The 22,639-nt window shown below is 52.8% G+C and overlaps 1 protein-coding gene across 4 annotated transcripts in view; it reads right to left on the bottom strand.

Annotated features, from left to right (window-relative positions):
- ABR (ABR activator of RhoGEF and GTPase) overlaps positions 1-22,639 on the bottom strand; it is a 191,604-nt gene that overhangs the window by 53,968 nt on the left and 114,997 nt on the right. For 3 of the 4 annotated variants that reach the window (XM_043903297.1, XM_043903299.1, XM_043903300.1), the window contains 3 exons: positions 13,759-13,944; positions 8,130-8,237; positions 5,281-5,341 (listed from right to left, as the gene is read on the bottom strand). In XM_043903297.1, coding sequence (XP_043759232.1) covers positions 5,281-5,341; positions 8,130-8,237; positions 13,759-13,944 — 355 coding nt within the window. Of the gene's footprint in view, positions 1-4,826; positions 5,141-5,280; positions 5,342-8,129; positions 8,238-13,758; positions 13,945-22,639 lie in introns of those variants that run through there. The other variant, XM_043903301.1, reaches the window with a different exon arrangement.

The raw sequence follows: 22,639 nt of genomic DNA, 5'->3' as shown, positions 1-22,639 counted from the left end.
CTTGTCTCCAACTAGACATGATTTCTTGAAGGGCTATTTGTCCCCCAGGCCTGTCCCTGCCTGACCAGGCTCATAGCAGACACAGATGCTCCTCTGGACCCTCTGCTGAAATCACACAGCCTTACCCCTAACAGCTCTGGGACAATGGAGGTCACACCCAGGACCCCAGACTGCAGGAAGCAGACACTGTTTTCCTAGGGAGGGAGGTGTCCCCATACCCCATCATTCTCACATCCCTCTGGTCCAAGGCCTGGCCCTGCCAGCTGGGAACATCATGCTTTGTTCTGACCCACACAGTTGACCTCATCTCCACAAGGAAGACCCCTGATCATACCCTCAATGCCCTCCTGGCTGAGGACCAGGGAGGCATGCCTGATGGCCACGGAAAGGCTCTGTTCTCAAGTGGCAGCTGATGGGGTAAAGATTTCCAAAAGGAATTCAGGTGGGGCTTCGAGTCAGAGAGCCCCTGAAGAGGCTGGGAAAATGCAAGCTCAGCAGGACACCCCCCCCACACACACACCACAGGCCACACACTTTGGCAACCAGGACACCAAATGAGGATCGCCAGGATTCAAGGGAACAGGTGAAGGTGGCAGCTGGCCGACCAACACTTCCAAACAAAGCTCCTGCGGGCAGCTGCGTCCTGCCCCTCCCAGCCTGGGTGGATCAGCTCCGGTCCTGCACCTGGACACCTTTGCCCACAGGGTCATGACCTCTGTCCCCCTGCTGTGGGAGCAGTAAGAGGCAGGATGCTGGTCTGGGGAGGAGGACCAGAGTGAGCGTCCCATGGGATCAGGCTGTGACAGGTACCAGGGCTGACACTCATGTCCCAGCCAGCCCCCAAACCAAAGAGTTCCCCAAGGCCCTGGATATTAATACCCTGCGCATTGCTAAATGGTCACTTTGGGAAACAATCTGCTGGCTACGGAGAAGATGCAGTCTCAGCGGTGTGCCCTGAGCCTCATCTGCTGGCTTTGCTTGGCTGCCCGTCAGAATCAGTGGGGAACTCTCAAAAGATTCAGATGCCTCTTTCTCCCTCTCCCATCAGCTAAACAGCAGGCTCTGCTGGGCAGAACCCAGGCATCAGCATTTTTACAAAGCTCCTTTGTGGATTCTGAGATGTCCTAAGGGTTGAAAACCACTGCTTCATTGAAACACACCTCCCATGATTTATTTGCAGCCCTTCCTTAATCTAGCAACTTCTAGAACCCCTCCCCGTCCAAGGGCTATGGGAGCTAGAATGGACAAGATCAGGTTGGCCTCTCCTGGGACAATGAGGTTACAGATCAGTCACCAGCCCAGGAGGGGCAAATTCTGAGGTTATCTGGGGCAGCGGTCCCCAACCTTTTTGGCACCAGGGACTGGTTTGCTGGAAGACAATCCTTCCATGGATCAGGAAGAGGGGCATGGTTTCAAGGTGATTCAAGTGCATTGCATTTATTGTGCCCTCTGGTTTATTATTATTATATTACATCAGCTCCACCTCAGATCATCAGGCATGAGATCCTGGAGTTTGGGGACCCCTGGTCTACGGTACCCACCTGTGGCTCAGCCCATCTGCAGGGCAGGGGGAAATCACTCTCTGAGAACCCCAGAGACCCAGAGAAAGTGCAAGTTCAGCAGATACCAGCCAGGGTGGGCCCTCGAGCTCCCGCCCAGAGAAAGTTGATACTGCAGTGTCAGCCCCCTCCATCCCTCTGCTGGGTCCCAGGAGGAAGAGGTTTCTGACTAAGCTCAGAGGTCTGCACAAATGGCGGGTTGGGTTTCAGAGGGGTTATTAATATGCCTCGAGTCACCTCAAAAGTCCACTTGATTGTGGTCATGGAATGAGTCCTAATGTATCAGCCCCAGGTTGGGGAGGGGCAGCTGGGAGGAAGGTGGGGAGAAGCCAAGAGCAAGGACAGGGCCCCGGGGCCGCGGTCAGATATGGAGGGAACCAGGGCAGCCGTGATGGGCATGCTCCCCGTGCCCCCCGCACCTGCTTCCCCTGAGAATGTAGAGTGCACAGCCCACCTACCCCCCATACAACTGCTCCCTGCCTCTGCTTCCCCCGCTCTCCCTGCTCCTCAATGTGTGGTTCCCATTTCTGGGGCACACACCATTCACCAAGTTGCAATGCGCGTCTCTCCCCCTCCTCCTAAAAGCCTTCCCCAATCAGGACTTTCACAACCAACATTCACAATGCCTAAAGGACAAACCATGACCTGTGCAAGGTGGGCCTCTCTCTAGCTTGCTGAGTACTTTACTCCGTGTCCAATGGCACTGTTTTACATGTGCTATTTCCTTTTAATTAAAAAAGGAAGGGACTGTCCTGGTGGTCCAGTGGCTAAGACTCCACACTCCCAATACATGGGGCCCCAGGTTCAACCCCTGGTCAGGGAACTAGATCCCACATACCACAACGAAAGATCCTATGTTCCACAACTAAGACCTGGCACAGCCAAATAAATAAAGGAATAAATATACTTTTTTTTTTTAGAAAAGGAAAGCAATGATCACTAGTCCTATTTTACATATGCAGAAAATTCTCCAAAGTACAAAGAAGTTTTATGTAACTTGCTCACAATCACAAAGCTGTAAGGGGCAGCTGGGTTTTGAATGTAGGTCTACCAGTACTCCTTAACTTTGAGCCATCCCCCTCCATGGGGGAGGGCAGCACCAGCAGAAGCTCAGTGGTCCTTGAGAGGGTTCTGGGAAAGATTCATCAAGGAGTGGATGAGCTGGCCTCTCTTGTTGCCAAGGTGAGCCCCCTCCTTAGGGGCCTGAGTCAGACTTCCTTCGCCTCCCACCCCCCCAACCTGTTTGGCATGGAGCCCTGGAGAGTGGACATTTGGTACATAACCACTAAGGCAGACGACTGCAGTGGTGGTGGTTTAGTTGCTAGGTCCTGTCCGACTCTTACGACCCCATGGATTGTAGCCCGCCAGGCTCCTCTGTCCATGGGATTTCTCAGGCACGAGTACTGGAGAGTGGGTTGCCACTTCCTTCTCCAGAGGATCTTCCTGACCCAGGAATCAAACCCAGGTCTCCTGCATTGCAGGCAGATTCTTTACTGACTGAGCTACGAGGCAAGCTCAGAGTGAGCCCTAAGTCACTCAGCCTCCCTGGGACCTCAGACCAGCACCCTTTGGAGGGGCTGAGAAGGTTCAAACAGTGTGGTCAGTAAGGGCCCCTTCGCACCTGACCCCTCACACTTTGAAGCTGACTTCATCTCAGGGACGGAAGGAACCCTGAACTTTGGGTCCCAGGCCTATTTCACTAAAACTAAGCTTCCTTTCGGGGAAGAAAGAGGAAGCAAAGGGCCAACCGTTTCCTCTTCAGAAAGGCAGAGTGGAGACGTGACCAACTCCCAGGCCAGGCCGAGAAGGGCATTTCCCCTTCGATCTTCAACCAGGCCAGCTTCAAGTCCAGACTGTCAGGATCTGAGCCGAGGGGTGGGGCCCAGGACAGCCTCTGCCTGCTGACTAGTGCTTCCCCCCGCTGTCATGCTGGGACAGTCAGAGAGGGGCGACCTCAGGGTCTCTCTCCATCATGAGCAGTCTTCTACACAGGACATCTAAGGAGGGGAGGGGACAGCTGATTGTGCACAGAGGTCGCAGGGAAGAGCCCGGAAAACCTCAGCATCGCTCCTCCGGCAAGCTGCCGCCCCCCTCTGTTCAGCCTTCAACAAGGAGCTCCAGGTTACCACGGAGACATGAAAGCAAAGTGACTGAGAGGAGCTGAGACAAAACGCCTGCCTGGTGGGAGGGAAGACGGTCCTGAAACCAGCCGCCTGCCCCAGGGGCCCAGAGCAGCAGGCCGGGGGCATCACTTGACCCTTATGCCCCTGCCAAAGGCAGCCTGGGTCATCCTGAGGGTACCTCTTGCCCTGGAAGGCGGGGCCTGCTGGCTTCAGACACCTCTTCGCCTAGGCTGGTGCCAGCCTCCTCTGAGCGAGAACCTGGGTGGCAGCACACACCTGTCTCGGGACCCCTGTCCCTGAGGGGGCTGCAGAGGATTCTCCGTCTGCCCCCCAGCCCCCCACTCATTGTACGGTGGGGGTGTGACCTTCACAAAGCAGCAACCTGCCACGCCCCCTTCTCCCACCATCACTCACTGCCGACCTTCTGCACTAGGTGACAAGACCTCAGCTCGAGGGTCTCCAGTGGTTAGGAGAACCCACTGGGGGCAACCCAATTCCTTCCTGCTCCCAACCACATCCACGTTCTCCTGTCGCCTGTTCACAGAGGAGAGAGCCAAGGCAGCGTGTGTGCTCGGAGCACACAATACCCTGGCCGCTCACCATCCTCTCCTCTAGCCCGAAACAAAGAGACTCCCAACTTCTCCCTCCAGCCAGGGCTGGCACCTTCCGGGTCCAAGGCGCTGCCATCTGGACCATCCAGCCCTCTCCGATCGGCCCCTGCCGACCCCTCTCCAGGCCCGGGATGGCCACCCCTGCCCATGCAGCCTTGTCACTTTTTCTCCTTGACAGCCTCTCCAGGAAGTTGCTCCCAGCCTCTCGAGCTGAGCCACGAATTCCCCCACAGATCCTCAAAGGAGCCTGGCCCCTCCTAGCCCGGTCCTCCCATTTCCAAGCCCCCCTGCCTGGAGCGGCCCCCAGAGTTCAACTCCAGGCTGGAAGCTGGCCGGGCCGGCGGCGGGGGGGGGGGGGGGGGGGGGGGGAGGGGTTAACACAGCCACTTGTTCCCCATCCCTGCCCTGCTGCCCCTCCCCCTGCTCCAAACCTTGCCGGCCACGATTCCGCCCCCTCCAGCCTCCGCCCCCTCCAGCTGGCCCCCAGAGGTGGGAGGACACCCCCACCTCCCGCGAGAGGGGGCCTGGGTTACCATAGGTGCAGTTACAGCAGAAGCGAATGATGAGAAGTATTTCCATGGCAGCCTGCGTCCCCGTGGCGGGAGCGTGCGGCCATCGCTCCGGGCTCCCCGGCTCCCCTCAGCGGCCCGGCCACTCAGCCACCTTCTCGGCTGCCGCTGCACAGCCTCCAGAACCAAGCAGCCGCTTCTGAGTGCGCCTCTAGCCAGGGGGAGGGGAGGGAGGGCGGCGCGCGTGGAGCGGGGAGGAGGAGGGGAGCGAGGCGCCTGCTGGCATCCTAAGGAGGAGCACGTTTGTAGCTGGCCAGCTGCCTGGGGACACAGGCTGGATTCCTCCTCGCGTGCACGCGCTCACACACACACACTCACATACACACGCGCGTGCGAGTACGTGTGCACACACCTACAAGCAGGGCACAAAGCCAGACAAAGGAAGGTGACTGTTAATCCAACCCCTTCCCCATAGTACCTTCCATAGTGACTGACGTGTGGCTGTCCCTGGAGTCCTTGGGACCTTTCACCTTGAGTTCCTGCCAAAGAGAGGAGCGGAATCACTCTACCAGGCCCAGCCCCACCCCTGGCCTCCCCATTCCCCGTGGTGAACACAGCAGGAAGCAGGGCTCTGAGACCCAGGGGTGCAAACAGGAGCAAAGAGACAAAGACTAACTTCTGCCTCTCTGACTCCAGACCCCCTGGGCCACACCCGTCAGCTCCTGGAGCCTCCTGGGGTCCAGTGGCTGATGCAGGCAGAAAGGAGGGGTTCTGGGGACGAGAGAGGACTGTGATCACAGTCGGTGCTCCTCAGGCCTGTCCCCTAAAGCCCCTCCTCAGCGACTAGGAGGGCCTTCAGAGGATGAGTAAGAATGGGACCAGCCTCTCCCCACCCCCAGCAGCAGCCACTGTTGCACAGCAGCTCAGGGCACACAGGGTTTTAGTGGACAGACACCAGCATAGCAGCTGGTCTTTGGGTGTGAGCAGCCCTGGAGAGAAGGAGATGGGGTCCCACACACCTTTATAGGGGGCAGCAGGGAAATGGTGCACCTGGGGCTGAGAGGTGCAGGGCAGTCCGACCTCTGCATCACCCATATTGAGAGGGACCCACCCAGCCACCAGCCCCAGCTGCACTCCCCACCTACTGTGCCTGGGCTGGACATCCGAGTCCACAGACTGCCAGGAAGGAAACAGCAACACCCCTCCTGGATGCCACACAAAGTGACAGGGGGTGCTGGCAACAGACACCAGGGATGGCTTATCTGATCCTAACCTCTCTCATCTGCCTTCAGGACAGAGGTTCCAGCTCCGGCCCTTTGCCAGTGGACCAGTGTGACCTGTAACTGGAGTTGTAACGCAATCCCCCCCCTTGGAAGACTGAGTACATGGAGTGGGGGCTCCCAGGGGACTGTCAGCAGGAAGGCGGGGGTGAGGTGAGGCCAAGGTCAGGTACCAGGTGATGCTGTCTGCTCTGCCTGGGAGGAAATGCCCAGGCAGCGGGCGCTCTACACTTGCTACTCCTGCCTCAAGCTGTTTCTAGACAGAGAAAACCCCCAGGGATGAGCCTGGGGCATGGGGGTGGGGAAAAGTGAGGTTCCTCAGCTTCTCAAGGCTGTGTCTCTGGCTGGTGTCTAGATTCCCAGCTTTAGGGGATTTTTCTCCATGCCAGCTTCCAGTGCAGCCTAGAGGTACAAAATCACTCCGCTGCAGAGGAGAAGGGCCTGATTGCAGTAATGAAGTGGCGGCACGAGGAGGAAGTGACTGCGACTGCGCATGAGTCAGGGTGAGAAGCCACTGGCAGCCGGCCACGGGCCTCGCTCTGCCCTTGTGGGGCTGGCTGGCTTTGAGGGGCGGGTGGCGATGAGCACAGGGGTTTCTGCTGCTGCTGGGGGTGGGGAACAGAGAACAGGCAGTCAGCCCAGGCTAAGAGGAGACCGTCTCCCACTCTCTGGACAGTACATGACCCGGGCACCCAGGCAGCCTTGGCAGGGCCACTCAAACACAGATAGGGACCACCCTTTCTCCAGCCTCACTGTTCCACGTACTGGGACCTTCCTACCCCTCGCTCCACTCCATCCTTCCAGGCAGAGGGTGACTCACCTGACCCCTGGGTTTGGGAGACAAAAACGGAGCTCAGCTCTTCTCTGTCTGCCCCCGTGAAATGTGTTTGAACGTGGAAGGGAAGTATTAGCAAAGCCAGTGTGGCTACAGATCCACATCCACGTTATTCCAATCCAGCTTTGATGGGTAATCAAGCTCACACTTTCATCTCCATCTGCCCAACACGTGTGTTCCCTCTTGGCTGATTCCAAACTTGGGTATATCCCTTATAACCCCTGTAGCTTCCCAAAAACTATCCTGTATCTCCCCAACTTTTCTAGCATTGGATCTGAGAGAGAAAGCAAAGGATCGAAAGAGGCCTATAAAACAGGACTTCCAAAACTGCAGAAGGAGCTCCCTCTCCTTGGAACTAGACATTCTCTTACCCTGAGCTTGGAACTGAGAACTTTGATTGTAAACCCAGTGCCTTAGGGTGGGGGGGTATCCCTGAGATCTTTTTGGCTCAAGGGGTGAGCTGGGCTGTGCTCCTGAAGAATTCTAGGACACTTCCTGGACACAAGTGTTGATGGCAGATGATGCCACATCTTTGCCTTGTAGAGGAGGATGGAGTGGGGGCTGGACTCCCCCCAGGGACAGACAGGCATATTCCCAGCCAGAGGGTCTAGAGCTTCTTCTGCAGATAAGGGGCCCTCGTCCTCTGTGAGATTTCAAGGATCTTAAAGGATCACCTAGTCCAGACTCCTTCAAGCCTCTCTGATTATAAAAATCACCTGGGCAAGCTTGTTTAAAAAAAAATACAGACTCCTGGGCCCCACCCCAAACCTTCTGAATTGAAGCTCCAGGGAAGGTGCCTGAAGATCTGCACATTTCAAACAGTGTGCAGGTGCTTCTTGTCAAGCAGACTCGGGGTAAGCTGGACCAATCCAGATACCTCATTCTACAGCAGAGGAACTGAGCCCAAGAGAAGGGAACTGATTTGCTTAAGGTTACCCCAGTGTGGGAGAATGCTGCCTTTTTTCTTTTTTTGCTTCCCCTGTTCTAATACAGAATAACCTAAAACAAAATAACAAAATCATATAGAAATCGATATTCTTATATTAAGAAGGAAAATGTCAAGGGCAAAAAAGCAAATGTCAGGCTGTTACCCATCAGGAGAACTATTTTTCTCACGGGCAAGCAGAAGAGGAGAGGCCCTAAGTCGGGAAGGCTCCGACCAGCCCCTCAAAAGCCTGAGTTGTAGGGGTGGCAGTGCAGGGAGCTGCCCACCTCGGAGATCTTCTGGAACTGGTTGTTGGACTGGCTGCACTTCTCAGCTGTCTCCAGAGCAACTTTATAGTTATCCACAAATGCTTTGTACACACCAAGCTGGCTGGCCTGCAGGGAGAAGAGAGAGGAGGGCAGGAGTGGGTTGGGGAGAAAGGATTAATGAATGGATGAAAGCATAACCAGAGAACCTGGAGCTCCCTTAGCACTCAGAACCTCTAACTCAGTCCAAATGGCTAGCTGGGAGCAGAGAGAAAAGGCAGGATGAGCATACTACAGTATCCCTTTGAACTCCACAGTTTCCATGGAAACTGGCTCAGCCAATAAGGTTAACAGGGGGGTTTGGGGGGTTGGGGGGAGCAGGGCAGGGCCTTTGTGGGCTTGCTAAAACTCAGCTCATAGCAGCATTTGGCTTTATTTAGCATCATCAAAGTCTTGCACAGTTTGAAGCCCCTTAATGCCTCACACGTCTTTCACATCCTAGAATTAGCTGAAGCAGGGGAAACAGGGAGGGGGGTGGGCACGTGTGGCCTGCTCCGTGCTCCACTCCCCTTGCTGAGAGTGGGAACTGCATTTAAAGGCACAGTCCCCACTTCCCTTGGCCTCCAGGTCCCTGTCCCCACCTCCTCAGCCTTCGAGGAGCCAGAGGTCCTTTTTCTCTACACATCTGCCATGTCAGTCTGCACCTAACACAATGCTTTCCCCGGCTTAGGACCACACAGAGCCTTGCCTTCTAGGGGAGGCAGAACAGATGCCATCAGCCCTTACTGCAAAAGGGGAAACCAAGTTTCATTAATTCAATTCTGCAGATGTATTTATGGAAAGGCTTCTCTATGTTGTGCATGTGTGTTTCCTCTTAGAGGAGCAAAGGGTGGAAATTCAAATTGAACCACAATGAGATACTATTTCATACCCATCAATCTGGTCAAAATTTAAAAGTCTCATGATATTAAGAGTCAGAAAGAATGTAGGAAAACAGGAACTTTTAAAGACTGCCTGTGGGTGGTGTAAATTGGTATAATTATTTGGAGAGTAATTTGTCAATAACTAATAAAGTTGAAAATACATACAGTTCAGCCTACTACTGAGCAAGCCTCTTCTACATACAGACCCCAGGGCTATGCTGTCCAATACGGGAGCCACTTGCTGCACGTGAATCTGTCAGTCAGTGTTAGTCATTTAGTCATGTCTGACTCTTTGCAACCCCATGGACTGTAGCCCGCCAGGCTCCTCTGTCCATGGAATTTCCCAGGCAAGAATACTGGAGTGGGTAGCCATTCCCTTCTCCAGAGGATCTTCCTGACCCAGGGATCGAACCCAGGTCTCCTGCACTGCAGGAAGATTCTTTACCATCTGAGCCACCAGGGAAGCCCTACACATGGATACTGAGCACCTAAAATGTGGCTAGTCCAAATGGAGGTGGGCTGTGAGTATAAAACACGTTCTGGGTTTCACAGGCTTCGTATGCAAAAGAGAATGTAAATTATCTAATTCCTTAATCTTGACTGCATGTTGAAATGATAATATTTTGACTCTATTAAGCTAAATAGAATATACTCTTCACATTAATTTCACCTGTTTATTTCTACTGAGTGTGGCTGCTGCTAGAAAATTTACATTATATATGTGGCTCACACTATTATTTTTACTAGAAGGCACTGCTCTAGAGAAACTTGCATGTGTGTGTGCACAAGGAAATGTAAACAAGGGTATTTTACCCACTTCATTTTTCCTTTTGTGAAAAGACTGCAAACAAATGCTCACAAAGAAAGGAACCCATACACGCTGTGCAGTTAAAATGAATGAACTAGATCTCTGTGTAGCAACGATGACAAGTTTCAAAATGAATGCTGATCGAATGGCAAAATATGATACATATATACACATTTCTCTACACTTTAAAAGTAAATGCAATGCTTTAAGAAGATATAGATACGTAGCAAAAACCACAAACTGCAGCCTAAAAGACTACACACCAAATTCATTCAAATTGAGAGGAAGGGCAAGAGGAGAGGGTGGCAGAGAGAGAGACTAACTTCATCCTTATTTGTAATGCTTTAGCTTCTTGATTAAAAAGTCTTTCCCTATATCTTCAGAGATTTGCTGTAGCTCAAACCATAAAGAATCTGCCTGCAATGCAGGAGACCCATGTTCCATCCCTGGGTCAGGAAGATCCCCTAGAGGAGGGAATGGCAACCCACTCCTGTATTCTTGCCTGGAGAATTCCATGGACAGAGGAGCCTGGTGAGCTACAATCCATGGTCGCAAAGAGTCGGACACGACTGAGTGACTAACACTACTACTATGAAAGTTTAATGTCTATTAATTCTGGGAGGTGAGTGTATTGTTGTTTGCTACATTATTCTCTAGATTTTCTGGTTAAGTTGTTTTTCAATGAAGTAGCAAGGAGATTCAGCTGCTGGGGGCTTCTACACACCAACGTGAGGGGATGGGGGTGGGTAGCGGAGGAAGTGTGCTGCCCCTGAGCCCTGCCCAGACACACTCTGCTTTCTGCAGAATACCTGCACTCCTCAAGGACCCAAAGAGGTGGGCCAGGGGACCTGGAGCCCTCCAGGGCAGAGACAGCTCAAGAAAGCTGGCAGGTGGGGCCCAGGAAAGCCAGAGGAAAAAGTAAGACCCGAGATGCTTAAGAAGCCAGGGCCAGAGCCGTGCAGGTCTCAGGCCCAGATGGGCCAGACTTCAGAAATGGGCAGGAGCAGGAAGGGATGGAGTTTGTTTCCTCTTCCAGGGAGTGTCCTGGCCCCTGGTGTCCTAGGCTACAGGGGTTGTGCTAGACGGTTGCTTCCTAAACCAGGGATTACTGACATCCTTCCAGGTACATATCTTCCTTGTCCACCTTTCCATGAGAGGGATAAAGGTTGGGTGCTCAGGGTGGAATGCTACCTTCCTATCCCACTGCCAAGGGAGTAGCCGGAACCAAGCTGCAAGCAGGAGCCCCCTGGGCAGAAGGCCTGTTTGCAGGGGTCACCAGCCATCCAGGCACCGCCGTCTCCATGGAGCACCCGAGTCTGCCGGGCCCGACGCCTGGCCTGCCTGGGCCATCCCTGGGAAGTGGGGGTTGCTTTGGAAACAGTAGCTTGGCACGGGGGTGATCTCATAAAACAAATAACAGAGATGCTAATTCCCCGCTCTCGGTAATGGATAATCAAATACCCAGAGACCAGCTGGAAAGAAACTGCCTCCAGATGCCTGGCCTGCCCCGGCCTTCTCCCAAGCCTGTAGCCTCAGGGGCTTCAGACATCAGTTCATGAGGCAGGGGAAGAGAAGTGGGGGTTGGGGGCCGGGGTAGCAAATTCATGGCCAAGCTAGTGGAGCTCAAACCAGAAGGGGGAACCCTGGTGATGGCAGGGCCCAAGTGACAAACATAAATCGGGCAGGCATTCCACTGGGCTCCTGGCTCCTCACTCCTCCACCCTCCTCTGGGTCTGCTCTCTTCTGCCCTCCTGAGGGCTAGAAGAGGCTCCCCCTCAAGCCAGTCAGCACAGGCTCCTGGACCAGGTGGGCGGTGATGACTGGGTGTTCATCATCCCTGAACTGGGGCCAGTACTCTGGGGCTGCCAGAACCGGAAGTGTGTCCATGGCAAGAATGCCTTTTGTGGGTGCCTCTTCCTAACAATAGTAATAACAGCAGTAATAATAGTAATAATGGTAATGATAATGACTAACTATTGAGTATTTCCTAATTTACTATACTCCAGGTCCTGTGCCAAGAACTTTCCAGGTATTAACTCACTCAGTCCTCACAATCCAACAAGGTAAACACTATTATTATCCTCATTTTTACAGATGAGGGAGCTGAGTCAGGAGAAACTGGGTAAGTTGCCCAATGTCACACGTTTACATCTAACCTGTGGCAGAGCCTGGATTCCCACTCAGCTGTGACCTGGATCTAGAAACTGTGTTTATCTCTGTATATCCCTCAGGACATGGACCTCAGGTCCTGTGGTGTCTCCTCAATGCCCTTCCAACTTCTACCTGGTCCCAGGGGACAAGAACAAGGTGTACTCAATTCACCCATTCATTCATTGGCTCATTTGTTCACTCATTCATTCATTCACTCACTCACTCACATATTGAGTTCTAGACTGGTTCTGAGAGTCCAAATTGAAGAAAACACAGTCTGTCCTCCTGGAGCATATTCTGGGGAGTCAGGCAGTTTAGTGTTCATGGAGGGTATAAGCACAGTGGCTGCATTCAAAGGGCTGCAGAAGGGTTCTCCATGAGGTCACTTCTAAACTGGAAACTGACCAGAGATGCCAGACAAGACAGAGAAGGACATCTGAGGCTAGAGCCGCAAGTACAGGGAGGTCAGGCGTGTCTGCAGTGTGAGCTGAGAGACCAGGAGTTTCAGGGTCGGGGTAGAGGAGGCAATAGCCAGAGGCCGGGGTGGACTGAGGCCAGCACGCAGAGGGTCTCAGAAACCAGACCGCAGGCTGGTCTTTATTCAGTGGGTAAGGGGGAGCCCTCTGAAGGGATGTGAGCAGGGAGGAAGTGAGGTCCAGGCAGGAGTTTAGAAAACATTCTCCTGTTGCTAGGTAGAGGCAGACCTGGGGCAGAAGCCACTCCTGAGGCCACAGCAGTGGTCCAGATGAGGGCACCAGAGGGTGGAGAGAAGCACGTGGCTGTGAGCATTAAAGAAGTGGACTCCAAGGGATGCAGGGAGGGGAGGTGCCAAGGATGAGTCCTAAGGAGTCACGGATATCCATCCATGGGATGTGGCCACACCCACTGAGACAGAGGACAGAGACAGGGAAGACAGCAAAGAACCTCAGAGCCAATGAGTTCAGTTTTGAGCATGCTGAGCTTGTGGCCCCAGAGCATCCAAGCAAGAGTCTTCTCTGGGTAAGAAGAGCAGAGGCCTGTCCATTCAACGGGTCCCATCCCCGCAGAGAGGTCCCACCCCTGCTCCCCGCCCCCCACTACTTACACCCAGAGGACAGGACCACGACTCCTGTGCTCCATCCTGCCTGCTGGACTGGTGAAAGTTATGGGCGGCCCAGGGGTCTGATTGGGGGTCCTCGGGGGACATGGCCAGAGACGGACACTGAGCTGGAGCAGACAGTGTCATGGAAGCCCTGGGAGCTAGATGACCTTGACCTCAGCCAGCCTTTCCCGACACCAAAGCCACATGATACTTCTACCTCCTCCTTCCTTCTCCCTGCCCTGCCATGGTGGGGGGCTGGGCTCTTACTGCTTTCTGTCCAGGGTCCTCAGCTGAGGATTGTTAGCCGACACTGTCTCCCTCCACCCCAGCTCTTCACTTCAGAGGCAGCATGGAAGTGAGGAGAACATCTGAGGTCTCAGGGGAGAGATGCCTGCCCATCCACCCGGCATTTGCCCCTCCATCAGCAGAGGCATGTAGGGGAGCCTTCGGTCCAGCCCTGGAGCCCTCTGCCAGGGGCACCCACGCACATGGCCTGTCTCCGGCAGCCCAGGAGTCCAGGCACGAGGCAGTTTCTCCAAAAGGCAGAAGCCCAGGCTTTTCTCCAGGACCCAGATTGACCCAGGCCTTCAAGAAGGCCAAGGAGGTCTGGGGCCGATCGGTTCTCTCTCAATACCAGCGGCTCCACTGAGGCCCCAGGTAAGTGCCTTCCAACAACGGGAGACTCACCAGCTTTTGGAAGAGGTGGCCCATGGTGACCTGGCTGTCCCATTGTTGCACCTTGGGGCAGAGGTTGTCATAGAACTCCTTGTGGATCTCGTAAATGTCCTGGATCTTGTAGAAGATGGTCTCGATCTGCTGGATGGTGAGTACGGGCTGGGAGGTGGTGGCAGTGGCCTTCAGAGGTTTCATGGGCTGGGAGAGAGAAAGAAGAAAGAGCAGAGGTGAAGGCAAGTAAACCCAAAGGTCAGCAGACTCAGGGCCCAGGTTAGGCTTTTCTGCTGCCTGAGTTCTGCCCAGACAAGGTCACTGAGGGCTGGGCACCTAAAGTTCAGTTTGGATCTAGCAGGTGCTGTTACAGGCCCCAGCAAGCCACATGTGACTGCAAGCAGAGGGTACCTGATGGCCAGAGCCTGGCCCAGAAGCTCTGCCAGGCCCAAGGGGTAGTGCCCGGACACACTTTTCCCACCCCTTGTCCCTTGAGGGGGCCCAGGTTCCCAGCCTGTCATGGGTTTGCTTGAGCGTCAAACAGTATCCAAAGCTTTCTTCTACAATGGCCTCATGCTCAGAGTCATAAATCCCCTTGCTGTGCTTCAGTGGGAAGGAGGGTTGACTGAGAACTCAATCCCTTAGCTGTTTCCTTTCAAGAAACAGAACATGATTCTAGGACTTGGGGGGACAGAGTTTTTAAGGGACCAAACCAATTTCAGCTACACTGACATCTTAAGTTCCCATCACTCAGTATATAGAGGGTGAGCAGGTGGCACCCACACCACTGCCTCACCTCCTGGACCTGTGGCAGACATTACTAAGCGATCACAACCATCTTCTTCATTGAGCCTGGTTGTAGCCTCAGACCCATTCTCAATGCCAAGGCTGACATGCAAGACCATCTGTCATCTCTGACTGTCTACACCAAAATGCTCCCAGGCCTGCTGGTGGAGAGGGTGACGTGACAGACAGAAACTCAAGACCATTCCCAACACTTGCCGAGAGCTGAAATCGTCATTTTAAAGCCCAGCGTTAAAAGAAAATGAGGCTTGGGTATATTTTCTTCAGTATGATTTCTGTATTTTTGTTTTATTTTTTTTTAGCTGTGCCATGAGGCATGTGGGATCTTAGTTCCCCAACCAGGGATCAAACTCATGCCCCTTGCATTGGAAGCATGGAGTCTTAACCTCTGAACCACCAGGGAAGTCCCTGTATTTTCTAAATTACCTCCAATGAGTAAATATTTATCATGGCAAATAGATTGGGAAACAGTGGAAATAGTAGCTGACTTTATTTTTCTGGGCTTGAAAATCACTGCAGATGGTGATTGCAGCCATGAAATTAAAAGACGCTTACTCCTTGGAAGGAAAGTTATGACCAACCTAGATAGCATATTAAAAAGCAGAGACATTACTTTGCCAGCAAAGTTCCATCTAGTCAAGGCTATGGTTTTTCCGATGGTCATGTATGGATGTGAGAGTTGGACTATAAAGAAAGCTGAGTGCTGAAGAATTGATGCTTTTGAACTGTGGTGTTGAAGAAGACTCTTGAGAGTCCCTTGGACTGCAAGGAGATCCAACCAGTCCATCCTAAAGGAGATCAGTCCTGGGTGTTCATTGGAAGGACTGATGTTGAAGCTGAAACTCCAATACTTGGGCCACCTGATGTGAAGAGCTGACTCATTGGAAAAGACCCTGATGCTGGGAACGATTGAGGGCAGGAGAGGAAGGGGATGACAGAGGATGAGATGGTTGGATGGCATCACCGACTCAATGGACATGGGTTTGGGTGGACTCTGGGAGTTGGTGATGGACAGGGAGGCCTGGTGTGCTGCAGTTCATGGGGTCGCAAAGAGTTGGACACGATTGAGCGACTGAACTGAACTGAATCAGGGAAAAATAGGTATTAAAATGCATAGTTGAAACAAACAAAAAGCAATACTGAAGGGTAAGGAGCTCCTCCATGGTTGATCTTTGTTCAGCCCTAAAGTCCCCAGAGATGCCCAGACTGTCCACCCTGGGGGACAGGGCCTGGAAACCTTTCCCACAGAGAAGGCACAAGGCGGGAGGGTTTGCGGGGGCAGAAGGTTTACCTGGGAGAAGGAAGCCTGAGTCAGACATGGGGGGTGTTCTTCCTCTACCCTGTAGATAAAGGGCTGTGTGGAGAGAGGCTTTTGACTTAATCTGGGTCATTCTGGAGACCCAGGAGCAGAAAGGAGAAGTTGCAGGAGCAACTCTGGGCTCACAAAGCCGGCCTCCCTGATCTCACAGGATTAGGTAGTGAGCTTTCTGATAAGAGAAGCATTCAAGCAGAGGACGGGCAACTCAAGGCTGGATTCAGGGAACACGTCCACTGGAGGGAGGCCCAAGTTATTGCTGGCTCACCCTGAAAGAAGACACCTGCTCCCCAAACCCCAGCTCGAGCCAGCCGCAGCAGCCAGATGCCCAAGCCAGGCTTCCTTGTATCTTCCCATCTATCTTCCCATCTATCTGTCCACATGAGGAAGTCCCGTCAACTTAAAAACCCAGACAACGCTCTGACTTCTGGTTCCCTGTCCTCCCAGTTCTAAAAAGTCCAGACAGAAGGATGAAGGCAGGAAAAAGCAGAAGTCCTCCTTCTGACCCTCCTAGGGCTAGAACCAACAAGGCCTTCACGGCCAGCCCTTTGCTGGGAACGCTGTCTGGGGTTTGACTTGGTGCAGGCCAGGCAGTGTGGGCCAGAGTCCCAGCTCTACCACTTGATAGCTCTGGGCAAGTCACTTAGCATCTCTGGGCCTCAGCAGCCTTATTTGTGAAACTGGGATAATATTATCAAAGCCATAAGCCATAATTTATATAAAATATTGAGCATATGCCTGGCACACAGGAGGCAATCAATAAATGCTAGCTGCTACTATGATTACTATTCACCCCACAAATAATGGACCAGGTGCCTACGTGAGGCCAGACCGGGGGTGTGTGGAAGGGTGTTCAGTGCTTCACTAGTCACTGCCCCCATGAAGCCTCCCATGAAGAAGCGGAGACAGACAAAACACAAGGAAACAATCAAACACAAGATTGCACATAAATTCAGGGAAGGAAATAAGAAGGGGACATCGTGCTGAAGGACAAGGAAGGGATGCTGACTTGAAATGGAAGCACAGGGGCAAAGGGGACAATATTCTAGGCAGATTTCCTCAGTGCCTGAGACTGAGGCAGGAATAGCTTGGGAAGAGGGAGGAGCTGGAAGCAGGCTGGTGATCCTGTGTGCAGCGAGCGAGGGGGTTGGCAAGCAGAGCCCTAAAGCAGGGCTGGAGGGGTGAGCAAGGCATGGATCACACGGGGAAGGAATGCGGCTAAAAAGCCCGTGAAATGACCTGGCTTTCCCTGGAGGGATTGACAGGATCCAATTTTCCCTTTGGAGATTATTTGTATGACTCACAGTCCTTGTTCTGCAGAACGTTATAATCTATTCGGGTAAGGTGGACCAACAGAAATGAAACGTTCTTGTGGACAAAGCAAGATACGGTTATTACTCAACTTGGACTGCAAATACCAACCAACTGGTGCCAAGGCTGTCCTGGCCCAGCTTGGAGGGGGCTTCATAGAGGAGGTGATGGGAACAGGGCCTCGGAGGGAAGCTCTGAGCAGGTGGAGAAGCGGGGCCTGGGGAAGCCTGCAGGCAGGAAGGATATAGAGGGAATCTGGGCCATGAAAAAGGAAGAGCATTCTTCCTACCGCAGACAGGCGCCCCATCCAGCTCATGGCCCCAGTGCTCTGAGAAGGATACAGAGCTGGCTCTCAGGATTGGTCAGAGTTTATCCTTAAGATTTTTTTGATGTGGACCATTTTTAAAGTTTTTATTGCATTTGTTAAAACAATGCTTCTGTTTTATGTTTTTGGCTTTGTGACCCCATGCATATGGGATCTTAGCTCCCAGACGAGGGACAGAACCCCCACCACCTGAATTGGAAGGTGAAGTCTTAACCATGGGACCACCAGGGAAGTCCCAGACTTTATCCTTTTTTACCTCTGTCTACCCATGCCGATGACACCACCCTTATGGCAGAAAGCAAAGAGGAACTAAAGAGCCTCTTGATGAAGGTGAAAGAGGAGAAAAAAACTCAACATTCAAAATACTACGATCATGGCATCCAGTCCCATCACTTCATGGCAAATAGATGGGGAAACAATGGAAATAGTGACAGATTTTATTTTTGGGGGCTCCAAAATCAATGCAGATGGTGACTGAAGCCATGAAATTAAAAGACACTTGCTCCTTGGAAGAAAAGCTATGACAAACCTAGACAGCATATTAAAAAGCTGAGACATTACTTTGCTGACAAAAGTCTGTATAGTCAAAGCCATAGTTTTTCCAGCAGTCATGTATGGATGTTGAGAGCTGAATCATAAAGAAGGCTGAACACTGAAAAATTGATGCTTCTGAACTGTGGTGCTGGGGAAGACTCTTGAGAGTCCCTTGGACTGAAAGGAGATCAAACCAGTCAATCCTAAAAGAAATCAACCTTGAATATTCATTGGAAGGACTGATACTGGAGCTCCAATACTTAGGTCACCTGATGCCAAAAGCCGACTCATTAGAAAAAGACTCTGATGCTGGGAAAGATTGAGGGCAGGAGGAGAAGGGGATGACAGAGGATGAGATGGTTGGATGGCATCAGTGACTCAAGGGACATGAGTTTGAACAAACTCCGGGAGACGGTGAAGGACAGGGAAGCCTGGTGTGCTGCAGTCCATGGAGTCACAAAGAATCAAACAGGACTGAGCGACTGAACAACAACCATAACCCAGGTCCAGGGGCGGGGCCAAGTCACCAGAGTCCCTGTTCCCGCTGGGGTGTAATCCCCACCCAGGGTGGGAATAAAGGAAATAGGAGAGAACAGCCCTGGGAAGGCAGGGGGTAGTCAGGATTTCTCAGAAACTGCGGGGGCTGCGCTCAGGGCTATGAAGAGACAAGACACAACCACTCTGCTTCCTCCTAAACTCCCACTCCGTCTGCAAAAGGGGAAGAGCCGGCGCTCAGCAGGGCGGGTCACATGGACAGGGCCGGCTCTTGGGGCGTCAGGCCGCCAGCTTCTCAGGGCAAGGTTGGGGGCCTTTGGGGGAGGGGAAGTGCTGCATGCGTGCCCCTGGCTGGCCTGAGACCCTTGGAGGCAGTTATTTTTATCTGGTGAAGCTCTGAAAATAGGCCTCGGGCGGGGAAGGCCAACTGAAAGGCACAGGCGGCCCCAGACTGAGCTGGGCTCCAGTCCTGCTCTCCTGACAGAGCACACCCAGTTAGCCCTGCCTCTAGGGTCCTGCAACAGAGGATGGGGTGCTGGCTCCCTATCTGATCAGTTAACTCTGGCTCTGGGTGTCCTGGAGAAGGAAATGGCAATCCACTCTAGTATTCTTGCCTGGAAAATTCCACGGACAGAAGAGTGTGGCAGGCCACAGTCCGCGGGGTCGCTAAGAGTCAGACACGACTCAGCATGCATGCACAGAAACAACCATAAACCGGCTGTCCCATGAAGGGCTCCTCAGGGAGGTAGGCCAGGCGGGCCTGAACTTGTTCATGACTTCACACTGTCATTTGTTCGCTCTGTCCCCCAGCAAACCTGCCTTCTGCCTTTCGAAACAGGGGAGAGAAATCAGCCCACTTCCTCCACCTCTGATTCCAAAAGGCTTGGAGGCTGCCGCATGCAACTTTGCTAACTGTCACCGAAGGCTGGAGGTGGGCGGGGCGGGGGGCCATCCTGACCCTATTTCACAGATAAGAGACAAAGCAAACTCCAGAGGGGAGTCTGGGAGAGGGGCCCGGCGGTGGGAGGTGCGGAAGGCCCAGGAAGCTCCTCTGCAGCACCCAGCTCACTAACCAGCCTGGAGACACGCAACATGATGAGCAGTTGGTCTGCCTGCCTCCCTTCTTCCGCCTCAGCCCAGGCTCCCAGACCCTCTTCCTTGTAACCTGAGCCCACCAGGAACCTGGAAGGTCCTGGAAGGTTACCAAACCATACCCAGCCAGCAACCCAGGCGGTGGTGGGAACAGAGGCTCCTGCTGTGTGTCCCCAGTCCTGGGTGTACACACCCAGCCGTTTGCATAGCAGGAAGTGTTAAACCAAGAGCAAACACACAGAGCAGTGGAGCTGTGGGAACGGGGAGGGGGGGGCGGGGGTGGGGAGGAGCGCTGGGCTGGGCTGGGAGGAGGAGGGAGCTGGGGAAGGCAGGTTTTCTTCTCCGAGCCCCTTGGTCAGATCACCTCTCAAGAGCCAAGGACTTAGCTCCTGGAAGGGCCCCAGCTCTAGGAGAGAGAGGAGGGCTTGAGTCTTTAAAATCGAGGCTTATCAGCTGAGACTTGTGCTATGGGGGGGGGGGGGGGGCCCACCAGTCATAGCCCAGGCCGCCTAGATCATCCCTCCCTCGACCTTGCCTCGGCTCAAGAAAAAGCCAACCCAGGATGAACAAGGTGCGGGGGGGAGCGGTGAGTGGAGGGACCTACCCTGGGTCACACCCTGGGAGTGGGAGCCCCAGCCTCACAGTTTTTGTCTTGAGAGCATGAGCTGTTAGAAAGGCGAGCCGGGAGGGCGTGTCTTGGCCCCTAAATCTGTTGTTATCTTCACCCAAACAAATGGAACTCAAATCAGGCCCAATGACAGATGAGAACACAGATGAGAACCGAGCTGGAGTCTAAGAGGGGCCCACTTCCGATGGGAACATGCACCTCTCCTTCCTTCAGGCAACGGGTGTGTAGACAAAAACAAACAGGTTCTAACCCATGCTCTCTCCCAAAATGGGAGAAAATAATAGAATACACTCTCACTTGGGCTCAAAGAGCTTTTCCTACAGACTCACTCACCCCTCACAACGACCCCAAGACGAGAGGATGAATATGAATATACCCAGTTTGCAGATGGGCAGAATGAGGCACAAAGGTCCATTAATCTGCTGAAGGTCTAGAGCTGGCAGGCGGTGAGGTGGGGATTCCAAACCATTCCTCTGAACCTCTTTCAAATATGCACCCTTTTACTCATAGTAATGACAGCCATGCCCCTTTGTAAAAAGGCTATAAGGTGGATTTTGGTTGCCTGTCTTCCTTCCTTTGACTGATATTTGAGTGTCTAAGAACCTAGCATTGTACTAGGTCCTCAAAATGATCTTCTCAACCCCATAAAAGACAGAGAGAAGGTAATGGCATTGCTCTCATCTTCAGATGAGGAAACTGAGGCTCAAGGAGGTTATCCATGGCTTACCCAAAGCCAGTGCTTTGGGTTTTTTTTTAATTTTTAAAACTTTAATATTTTTAATTGGGGGGGGGGCAGTGTCTCATAGCATGTCGGATTATAGTTCCCCAACCAGGGATTGAACCCATGTCCCTTCCATTAGAAGTTCAGAGTCTTAGCCACTGAACAACCAGGGAAGTCCCATCAGTGGTTTTGAAAACCAACAACACACATCAGAAGGCACATGGCCCAGTACATACATACACTGCTGCTGCTGCTAAGTCACGTCAGTCGTGTCCGACTCTGTGCGACCCCATAGATGGCGACCCACCAGGCTCCCGTCCCTGGGATTCTCCAGGCAAGAATACAGGAGTGGGTTGCCATTTCCTTCTCCAGTGCATGAAAGTGAAAAGTGAAAGTGAAGTCACTCAGTCGTGTCCGACTCTTCTCGACACCATGGACTGTAGCCTACCAGGCTCCTCTGTCCATGGGACTTCCCAGGCAAGAGTACTGGAGTGGGTTGCCATTGCCTTCTCCAACATACATACACATATCCACACAAACCAAAAGCTGCCTGAAACAGTACTTATTCTTACTACATGGGATGCATGCCGACATTTACTTTCTCATTCGTTTAAAAATGCTGGTTCACCCCACTTCGCTGATTGAGCAATCCATTACCAATCATGATGCGTAGTTAGTAAGGCAGGGCAGTAAGTCTACTATTCATGGCAGCGTCAAGTCTTGCCTCAGCTCTGGCCCCAGACCAGAGTCCTTATCGACCTGCCAAACTGTTCCTCCCTTGAAGAAATAACTGTGAAGACCAACAGATTCCCAGTGAGATTGACCACCAACTCATTCCCCTGAGTTACAAAGCAGCGACACACCTCAGCAGTTACTCCTGGGGTAACAAAATGGTAAGCCCCCTGGGATACCTGGTGACAACAGCTCACATCTCAGCAAGTACATAAATGCAGATCTTACAGTACTTTCTACTGATCTACATCTTCATTTCTTATTCCTCCCTGTTCTGATATCATCTGATGTCTCAGTCTGCAAAACACCCCGGGAAGAGAACTTTCCACGCACAATCACTCTGCATAATATCCAGACACATCTAATACGCACTTTCTTCAGAGGCAAAAACATCTTACATCTGTGGTTACTTCTACCTTTTGAAAACACTGTATTATTCCCCTCCCAGTCCAATTCTCACAACGCCTCCAGCTTGGAGAAGAAACTAAGGCACATTCACAAAGGGCGGCGGTCTGTCTAATGCCTCAGAGCTATGGTGCTTCTGAGAATGACACAGACAGCCTTCCACCTCATTTCCTGCCAGAAGGCCTCAGGATGGTGCTAATAGTTCACTATTCCAGGGAGGAGGAAGGACTGGGACCAGGGATGACAAAGAGGCCTCAACATGAATGATTGGTAGAGACTGCCCACAGCATCAGTTGGAGGCAGAGGCTAAGATCCCACCCGGACAGAGCACTGTGATCCATTAGTAATGTCTGCACTGTCATTAGGGGTGATGGTGTGTTTGTCACCCCTAACCAGGTGGTGCTCCTCCTTCTACCTTTCCCAGGGTAAGTAATGGAGAATTGGGGCCTAGAGGCATGGGCCTCTTCTGGCAATGACCTTGGCTGCCAAGACGTAGGCAGAGCAGTTCCACAGACCCTGGCCCTGGGAAGGACTGGTCCA

The sequence above is a fragment of the Cervus elaphus genome, chromosome 5 (assembly GCF_910594005.1).
Source record: "Cervus elaphus chromosome 5, mCerEla1.1, whole genome shotgun sequence".
In the NCBI taxonomy this organism is placed as follows: domain Eukaryota; kingdom Metazoa; phylum Chordata; class Mammalia; order Artiodactyla; family Cervidae; genus Cervus; species Cervus elaphus.
Note: the sequence above shows the minus strand (reverse complement) of the source record. Positions and strands in the feature narration are given on the sequence as shown.